Raw genomic sequence first — 10,315 nt, 5'->3', positions numbered from 1 at the left:
AGATAATGTGCCTCTTGTCATAGGTGAATCCCTTGAAGAAGGCGGTAGCAGACGCTGAAACATTGTCAATGTTGGGAGTTGTGCAGAAGGCTTTGCATCTGACTTGCCAGTGCTTATGCTGTTTCCTGTTTCCTTCATTTGGATCCCTTTTCCATTTCTTGAAAGAAGTAATACCTGCAGACAGCACACCTCAGTAAACAGAATAGTGAATGTGTCTTTCAAAAACAATAGGTTTCCATTTCCCAGGACCCCCACCTATGTTTACATTTTGGAGGGGTAGCCCCCGTCTTCAGTGTCCTGTCTGTCTTGAGCAGATTGTAAGATCCACGGAGCTGGGATTCTCTCTTGTATGTGCAGGGATGTATTTAGGATTTTGCCACTCCTAGACACTTTTGGTGCTTTCACTGACTGTCTGCCACCCCCCCCCCCCCACCTACCCCCGCACCCCAGTAAGATTCTATTTCAGGGTAGCAGAGGGCAGTTCTCTGCCAAAAGAGATGCAGAAGAGCTGGAAGGCAGCAAATCTTAGCCATTCTCCTGCCCCTAAATGTTTGCTGCCCTAGGTGCAGGCCTAATGGACGCCTATTGACAAATCCAGAGCTGTATGTGTGTGTGTGCAACCCCAGCTACACCTTGTAAAATTATCGAAATAGACGGAGTGGAGGGAGATTCCAAATAGAGAGGAGAAAGATGAGCCAAGTCCTCTGAAAACAAGTCAGACGAGGATTTTGATGGCATAAATGTCTTGTTGACTTCTCCCACCGCCACCGCCACCACCCACACCCCTCCAGTGCACAGGCCTGCCAAGCAAATCCTTCAGAATAAGTGATTTTTGCCAGAAAGCAAAGGGTACTGGGGGAGATTTTGTCTCCAGAACTTGAAAGCTTCAAGGGCATTCTGGAAACAGGCAGGCGGAGCCTTCAAACTAGCCTTCCCAGGAGAGAGTGGAAATGAGGGAGGGGGGAGAGAGAGAGACATCTGGAGCAAGCCTCCCACTTGTATATATGTGAATATATATCGGCAACTTGCCAGGCATCTATTACTCTGCTACCTGCTTCCATGAAAACCTAGCCCAAGATAGAGTCCACCCTTTAATGTTAAATGACTGCATTCCAAGTAATTTAAAACATTTGACTGCGTGAATTTTGACAGCTTGGGATCATCAAATTGACTGGACTTATTAGACAGAAGTCAGTTGGAATTCCTTCAAAAACTTTCCAAAGACAGCTGTTTCCGAAAAGTGCCCTGTAGCTATTTTGGCACAAGAGGAGATCAATCAACACCATTGTTTTCCTTCTATCTTCTTGATCAAATTGTTCCTGCGGATACTGCCTGCCCTTCCAGCATTTGGAAGCAGTGAGCGGAGGTGTGCAAGCTGCCTGCGTTTCCCCTGGTCCTGTTCGGCGGCGCAGTCATGTCCTTGTCCCTGGCTGGGGTGAGCTGCATGGTGACCGGAGCAGGAGGGTTCCTGGGCGGCAGGATTGTCCAGTTACTGCTCCAAGAGGAAAATGAACTGGCAGAGGTGCGGCTGATGGACCAGGTCTTCAGTCCTGAGCTGTTGAAGAGATATGAAAGTGAGTACCCTTTCTTTTCATCTTCTCTGGGGCATTGCGCTGGCAATGGAGAGCGAGAGGAGAAGAGACAAGCTGGGAGCTGAATGCTAGGTCCTAGCTAACTCCACCACTACCTCAGCAGCTGCTGCTGAAGAGTCACCCAATCTGCATTTTTATGCAATTAAGCATTAGTCCAGATGCAAAAAAGGGGTTGTTTGGGGGTTGGGGGTTTTTTTTTACCATTTACCCACTAGGGCTAATTCAGCACCAAGCTTCCCTTCCTATTTAACAAAAAAAAAGTCACAGATCACTTTGAAATTGTGAGATGGCCTTGCATCTTGACTTTAATATTAGAATCAAGGTGGGCCATAGATAATGCTCCAGAAATAATTGAAAAGGGAGTTGAGTCTAATGAATCCAAAGGATATGCACTGTAGTGGAGGTTAAAAATGACTGACCCTGGAAACCAGGAGCAGCTGGAGCCTCTTTTCACGTAAGCATTCAGACTAAGGACTGTCATGGATATATCTCGGCATACATACATTAATAGTGCAGACCCAGACTTATTTTGCCCAGGTTAGTCAAAGATATTTTTCATAGAAACAGAAGGCGAGAAAGACTTTGCAAAAGAAAGTCCATGAAGATGCAGGCGTGCTGGGGCTGAATGGACTGGGGGCTGGTAGGTTCTTTATTTCTCATTGCAAACAGACAGCCCCTTTTGCAATCCCACAATCAGGGCACGTCCCCTCGCCTGCCCTAGCCTGAGTAGGGGTCAGCAGGAGCAACCTGCTGGTAGTTGCCAGACCTGACCCACCAACATTCCAAAGGGCCGTTCTGGTGGCCAGGCTTGAGGTTCACAGCCAAACCCTCAGTCTTCTCCTCATCAGGCACCATCTTCCAGAGGAAGGTTGGACCCCTGTGGCGCACCGCTTCTCTCTGTGCTCGGCTTTTCTCTTTGCTTCACCCGGGCTTCCACATTCAATCACTTGGGTCTGTGTCATGGTCCCCAATCTGTTCTCTGTTTCCCCTCTCTCATGCCCTTCAGCACGTTCTCCTCTGAATCCTTAATGGTGCTGAAGGCAAGGGCGCCGTCGGCGGCGAGGGCTTTCTCCCCTGCTCTGCTTAGAAGGCATAAAATCCCTGTTGTGTAGGGCTCCAATGAAAGAGATCCGACAGGCGCTTCATTTTCTGTATTAACATTGCATGTCTTCATAGCAAATTGTCAGGAAGCCACTTTTTATGCACTTCCACATTTTTTTCACCATTGCTGTTCTGAAAACACTGTATTTCAAAACATCTAAGCATCCTTAATCATTTACATATTACAGACAGGGAGTCTTATTGCTATACATGTTTCAGTTAATGCTTTCACACTGATAACAGCATCAACGAGCACAGAGTAAAGCATCTCAATCACCTCTTCCCCCTCCCCAAGCCAAAATAATGAAAACGTGGGGATTTGAACAGCGTATAAATATCCTTACTACATGGCAGTGTTTGTGTGTGTGTGTGTGTGTGTATGTGTGTGTATGTGTGTGTGCATGTCTGTATGTGTGTGTGTGTGTGTGTCTGTATGTGTGAGTGCGTGTCTGTGTGTGCATGTGTCTGTACATGGGTGTGTATCTGTGTCTGTAGATTTTTTTTCCTTCTCTCCAATACTTTCTGGCACTGAAGCCAATTTCAGACACTGAGCCCTTTTTACTAAGCATTTTTCCCATAGACATAGAATGGGAGAAAACTTGTCGTAAATGATCCCCCCCCCCCCCCACACACACACACACAGATTGGCTTTGAGTTTGACCTCATTCAAGTTCTGAGTGTGCATGCCAGAAATCTGAAATGGATTTTTCTTGAAACTTCTGTAGTACCTTTAACAGAATCAGCTTGAGCACTGCGCACATCCAGCAGCACTCTAGGAATGATAAGGTACATAATCTGCTTTGAAGGGTGGAATATAAATCAAAAGAAATAAGGAAATAAGAGCAGCTGCAGTGATGAAATGCCATTTAATACTCGAAAAAAACAAAACAAAACAAAAAGGTGGCAATCCGGTGCGTGTGGAGTGGAAACAGAGAAACATGACGGCAGAAAAAGATCAAACAGTCTATCCAGTTTGCTCATTTTCCGCACACAAATATGATTTATGTACACAAAAATGTGTTATCTGCACTGAAAGTAATTTTGTGCATAAATCCTATTGAGAGACTCCCTCTGCCCCCCCCCCCCCCCCCCCCCCCCCCCCCCGGATAAAAATCTGTGGTCAGCCCTTGCCGAGCAAGCATGGTAACTGGAGTTTGTGCACACATCCTTGGGGTTATGCACATTTTTTTAAACCACTGATGCATCAGCATGCCGTTTGCTGACTGCATCAGGATTTAAACAGGTTGGTTGTGGGTTTTTTTCTGTGCCTGCATTAAGAAACTGAGCACTGAATTTCAGCACACAGACGTCCTGCGGGGGCTCATTGCATCGGCCCCTCAGCAAGAGATTTGTTCAGATGAGGGGTTGTGCCAAAGTACAAGCCCATTAGGTTACCACGCATAAGACACCCAGATTCAGCTTATGAGACTTGTACTGACAATTATATGTGATTCATTTATCTTATTCTGAGATCTTGCAGCTGATTTATGAGTCACATTTTTGGTGCTAGTTCTGAATTTGGGGGGGGGGGGGAGGGCTGTATACAATCCAAGCAGTGCTGTAATGAGGCATTTTAGCTCCTGGGGTAAGTAATCAATTTACCACCACCCAGTTTTTGAGAACTTAACAGAGGGCAATTTGGAGAGGTGACATTAAATGGGACGATCCATGGCTCCCTGGCTGAGGGAACTTTCTCTTGCATCACCTGTTGGCTGCTTACTCCTCCCTCTGATTTTCCTTTTGGTCTCTAATTTTTATGGACTTTTTCCCTTTAAGTCATTCTTGAGGCCCATTTTTTACTTTTTTTGTTTCCTCTTTCCCTTTTCCTTATCTCCTTTACTTTTCCTACCTCTTTCTTTAAGAACATAAGAAGTTGCCATGTTGGGTCAGACCAAGGGTCCATCAAGCCTAGCATCCTGTTTCCAACAATGGCCAATCCAGGCTACAAGTCCTTGGCAAGTATCCAAAAACTAGGAAGATCCCATGCTACTGATGCCAGTAATAGCAGTGGCTAATCCCTAAGTCAGCTTGACTAATAGCAGTTTATGGACTTCTCCAGGATCTTATCCAAACCATTTGTAACCCAGCTAAACTAACTGCCTTAACCACATCCTCCAGCAATGAATTGCAGAATTTAATTATGCGCTGAGTAAAAAAGAATTTTCTCTGATTTGTTTTAAATGTGCCACTTGCTAACTTCACCTTATAGAAACATAGAAATGACGGCAGAAGAAGACCAACCGGTCCATCCAGTCTGCCCAGCAAGCTTCACACATTTGTTCTCATACTTAACTGTTTCTCTTGGCTCTTAGTAACCTTATGTTCTAATTCCCTTTTCACCCCCACCATTAATGTAGAGAGCAGTGCTGGAGCTGCTTCCAAGTGAAATATTAAGTTTGATTAGTTGGGTAAGCGGCAGCATAGCTCTCTGCCATGAAGCAGAGGGCAATGCTGGAAATGTGTGAAGTATCAGTTTTTCTTTTCCCCTGTCATTGAAGCAAGGAGTCATGCCGGACATGCACCGAAAGTGAAGAATGCCTTGAAAGTCACATTAACTATCATCAAATATTGAAAAGCCTAATAATTGGTAATACCTATAAGCCCATGAACCCATCCCTGTTTTTTTTTCTTTTTTTCTTTTCTTTTTTTAATTGGGAGATGGATGCCCTTCATCCTTCTACTCTGTGAAGGTGGACACCTACCACCGGCCACTGGCATCCCGCTCCGTTAATGCCTCTGTGGCTACTGCCGCTCCATGCAGTGTTTTACTACCTGCTCTTTATATGCGTCCTCTAGAACTGATGGATCCCATCCCTGGGTTTTTTTATTATTTATTTAATTGGGAGATGACAGCCCTCCATCCTTCCGCTCCGTGAAGGTGGACACCTACCACTGGCCACTGGCATCCCGCTCCGTGAATGCCTCTGTGGCTACTGCCGCTCTGTGCAGTATTTTACTACCTGCTCTTTATATGGACACCTACCACTGGCCACTGGCATCCCGCTCCGTGAATGCCTCTGTGGCTACTGCCGCTCCGTGCAGTATTTTACTACCTGCTCTTTATATGTGTCCTCTAGACCTGATGGATCCCATCCCTGTTTTGTTTTTTGTTTTTGTTTTTTATTTAATTGGGAGATGACAGCCCTACATCCTTCCGCTCCATGAAGGTGGACACCTACCACTGGCCACTGGCATCCCGCTCCGTGAATGCCTCTGTGGCTACTGCCGCTCCGTGCAGTATTTTACTACCTGCTCTTTATATGCGTCCTCTGGACCTGATGGATCCACAATATTTATCCCATGCCCCTTTGAAGTGCTTCACAGTTTTGGACTTCACCACTTCCTCCGGAAGGGCATTCCAGGCATCCACCACTCTCTCCGTGAAGAAATTCTTCCTGACATTGGTTCTTAGTCTTCCTCCTTGGAGCCTCAGCTCGTGACCTCTGGTTCTGCTGATTTTTTTCTGTTGGAAAAGGTTTGTCATTGTCTTTGGATCGTTAAAGTTTTTCAAGTATCTGAAAGTTTGAATCATATCACCCCTGCTCCTCCTTTCCTCCAGGGTGTACATATTTAGATTCTTCAATCTCTCCTCGTATGTCAACCGATGAAGACCCTCCACCTTCCTGGTCGCCCTTCTCTGTACCGCCTCCAACTTGTCCTTGTCTCTTTGTAGATACGGTCTCCAGAACTGAACACAGTACTCCAGGTGAGGCCTCACCAAGGACCTGTACAAGGGGATTATCACTTCCCTTTTCTTACTCGATATTCCTCTCTCTATGCATCCCAGCATTCTTCTGGCTTTTGCAATCGCCTTGTCGCATTGTTTCGCCGACTTCATATCATTAGACACTATCACCCCAAGGTCTCTCTCCTGCTCCGTGCACATCAGCCTTTCCCCCCCCATCGAATACAGTTCATTCGGATTTCCACTCCTTCTACCACATTTCCTTCTACCACATTTCTCACATTTCTCACATTTCTCACATTTCCTTCTACCACATTTCTCACCCTCTCACTCCAAACTTCTCTTTCCATCCCCTTCTTTCTCCTCCCCTTCTCCACTTGCCCCATGCTCTCTCCTTCCCCTCCACCATCTTCTCTCTCCTTCCATATCTGTCACACCTTCTCCCTTCCTTCCTTTCCTCCTCCTACCCACCCACCAGTGTTCAGTCCCCAGCTGGTTTCCTCCCATCTCACCTATTTGGTGGGTGCTGGATAAGGAACTCCATTGATCACCTCCACTCCAGCCACAGACAGGCCCACGTATGTCCTCAGCCCCAACTATATTTACTTCTTCACGAGCTTCACTTAAACTCAGGTGTCAGAACCAGGTATTCTCAATGTAGGCTATAATGTCCTTTATTCTCTGACCCTGGCATATAACTTTTTACATGAACTTTTTGATGATTTGAATTTGGTCAAACCAAATGCAGTGTGGCTATTTCCTTGGATTTATATACTACTGATTAGCCATAGAAATACAAGTTTTGTAATTAAGCAGCTTTCATAGTCCCACATTAATACAGGAGGAGTTGGTGAGGTGGGACCGATTTCCTGTATCTTATGCTTACTGATCAGAGAAGGCGCACATGTACCCCCCCTAACAGTGATTCTGTTCTCTCCTTTTGCGACTGCAGCTTTTCATGGTAACACTGAAGTGACGATCATGATGGGGGACATCCGAGATGCAGCGTTTCTACAGAAAGCTTGCCGGGGCTTGTCCCTTGTGATTCATGTTGCGTCCATCATCGACCATAAAGGACAAATGGATGAGGAGCTGCTGATGGGAGTCAACGTGAAAGGTATTATAAAAGGGGATGCACAGGATAGCACAGGTGATCGGCAAAAGGTTACAGAGCCTTTTACATACAAGGTTACCAGTTCAGATCCGGCTAGGGTTGATTGAGAGTGCAAGTGATCGCCATATGAAAGTCCTTTGGAAACTTATTTGAAATGAGATGCTGGTCCAAGCGAGCATGTATTTAACGTTCCCCCAAAAACCCACCAGCAAATTTGGTGCTAACTGGTACCACTGCTGGCATCTGAGCAGAGAGGCCACAGATTGCACTGGCATGGAGACAAAATCATCCTCTCATCCCTACAGGTGATTCCCCCAGAGTACAGTTGAGGCACATTAGCTGATATTGGATGATTCTAATAATGACCAATCATACCGGTAGTATGACTAGCAGAGAGATGGCAAGGTCCTGGAGACGTTTTCAGCAGCCATGAGCCAATATTAATTGAGATTTTAAGTTATTATTGGCCAAACCAATGCATTTGTCAAAAGGGCACTTTAACATGAAACAACACCAAAGGTTTTATGTTAATTCAGATCTCCTCACAGAGCTTTGCCTTCAAACTGTAGATTTTCTGTTATAATTCAAAAGGTTTGTTGTAGTCCAACAAAAGGGTCCCCAAATTTAAGAATCAGAGCAAAGATCTATGCAAGCCAGTGCTCTGTCTCCACCAATAGCAAGCAGGGAGTGTTCAGATCCAATTACGAGGAATGTGACAAAAATCCTCATTGTGCCATTGGCATCAAATCCAAAAATCATTATAGCTCCTGACTCACTATTTCTCACTCAGTAACAAGTAACTCTTTTAAAGGTACGCAACTGCTGTTGGAGGCCTGCATCCAGAACAATGTGAAGTATTTCATCTACACCAGCAGCGTGGAGGTGATGGGTCCAAACTACCGAGGGGACCCCATCATCAATGGTAATGAAGATACGGCATACGAAAGCAATCATTACTTCCCGTATGGCCAGAGCAAGAAATCCGCTGAGCAACATGTTTTGAGGGCAAACGGAGAGGCACTAGGCAATGGTGGTGCCTTGGTGACGTGCGCTTTGCGGTCCATGTACATCTTCGGGGAAGGGTGTCGCTTCATTATGTATCATGTGGATGAGGCCATTCTGAACAAGGACGTCTTTCCGAGGTTCTCCAGGAAGGAGGCCACTGTAAATCCTGTCTACGTAGGAAACATTGCCTGGGCCCACATCCAGGCCGCCAAGGCCATGAGGAGCCCTGAAAAAGCCAAGCAGATTGGAGGGAACTTCTACTTCATCTCCGATGACACGCCCCACGTCAGCTACTCGGACTTTTACCATTCGTTGGGCAAGGAGCTAGGCTTCGGGATTGCGTCTAGGCTCATCATGCCCCTGCCCCTGCAGTACATCTTCGCCTTCCTGCTGCAGATGCTAAGCGCCTTGCTGAAACCTTTCTTGAAATACGTCCCTCCTACCAACAGGCACCTGCTAAACATAATGCACACACCGTTCACTTTCTCCTACAAGAAAGCCCAGCGGGATTTTGGCTACCAGCCACTCCACAGCTGGGAGGAAGCCAAGCAATCAACAGCCAGCTGGATAGCCTCAGTGATTCCACAGCGCAGGGAATACCTGAAAAACGGCAAGCGATGCTAAGCAGGCGTGACAGCGGCACAGCAGAAGGAAACCAACGGGAGTTCTTCAGCATTAGTTGTAAGGCATGCCGTGTGAAAGGAGGCAGGTTGATCCAGGCCTGGCTTCATGAATGAAAAACTACTGCTATTTCCCTAAAAGTACGAACTACATCTGCAAGCCTGCACTCAGGAGGGGGATTAAACAGGCCAGGATCAGCCATTTGACATGTGGGGGGGGGGGAGGGGGCCACACGATCACCCTCTGTTAACCCCCAAATTGGATTTCATTGTGAACTACTGGGCAATGGGTTTGGGACAGCTTTAATAAAGGGTACATTTTTAGTAGGGCTCCTAACTGCAGAAGCCCGCATGCACCACCCCCCCGATTGCCAAGCACCTCCACTGTGTTTGAGTATCGGCTTCGTGTTTGGCTAAATGTGGGTGTGGGCCACTCAGGGCAGTGCTGGATGAGGGCGTGCGGGATACACGTTAACAGCATAGACAACTTTCAGAATTAAATGTGCACGAGCATTTTCTAACCACATCCCCAAACCACGATGTCTTTACCCCCCTCCTTCTCTCCCCCCCCCCCCCCCCCACATCACCCCACTTCTGTAGCACCTTCTTTTTATCTTGGACAAAAATAGGCACAGACTTCCAAACCACTGAAAATCCCCTGCTGCGGATTCAGCAAATCTACCCGACTAATCCCCTGGGTGTCCAGGCCCTCACTTTGGTTTGTATCTAATCATTTGCCTTTTTCAAACCTGAGTTCAAGGCGAGTTACAATTCAGGTCCTCTAGTTGTTATTGGAGCTAACAAACATTTCATTTTTATTTTTTTTTATTATAAGCAACCTTTCCTATAGTTTAAATATTAGAGTTCAAGGCTCTAAAATAATATTCTCTGTTCAAACTGCAAATAGTATATATATACATTTTATGCTGTCCTTCCTCCATCATCACTAAAAAATAAAGGCCTAGAGAAATTGCAGGGCCATAGTAAGTTATGCATTAAAGATAACTTCTCTGCCAGGGAAGTTTTGTTCTTTAAATACTGAATAGTAAATAGTGGTGCAATCCTCCTTCTATACTGTCTGTTCTATACTGTAAGTACTTTGCAATGCTCAGCACAACTTGTTCTTTTCTCTCTAATGAGGACGCACTGTAAGGTACTTTAGTTCTTCTGAGCTTTGTAATAAATTTGTGATCCAGAA

At 45.9% G+C, this 10,315-nt stretch overlaps 1 protein-coding gene across 1 annotated transcript; it reads left to right on the top strand.

The window, feature by feature from the left end:
• Positions 1-1,001: 1,001 nt before the first annotated feature.
• Positions 1,002-10,315, top strand: LOC115077013 (3 beta-hydroxysteroid dehydrogenase/Delta 5-->4-isomerase-like). The gene is made up of 3 exons (XM_029579130.1): positions 1,002-1,574; positions 7,331-7,495; positions 8,304-10,315. Exons 1-3 carry the CDS (start codon positions 1,415-1,417, stop codon positions 9,119-9,121), a joined length of 1,143 nt encoding a protein of 380 aa, XP_029434990.1. The 5' UTR covers positions 1,002-1,414; the 3' UTR covers positions 9,122-10,315.

Source organism: Rhinatrema bivittatum, chromosome 15 (assembly GCF_901001135.1).
Source record: "Rhinatrema bivittatum chromosome 15, aRhiBiv1.1, whole genome shotgun sequence".
Taxonomy (NCBI): Eukaryota; Metazoa; Chordata; class Amphibia; order Gymnophiona; family Rhinatrematidae; genus Rhinatrema; species Rhinatrema bivittatum.
Note: the sequence above shows the minus strand (reverse complement) of the source record. Positions and strands in the feature narration are given on the sequence as shown.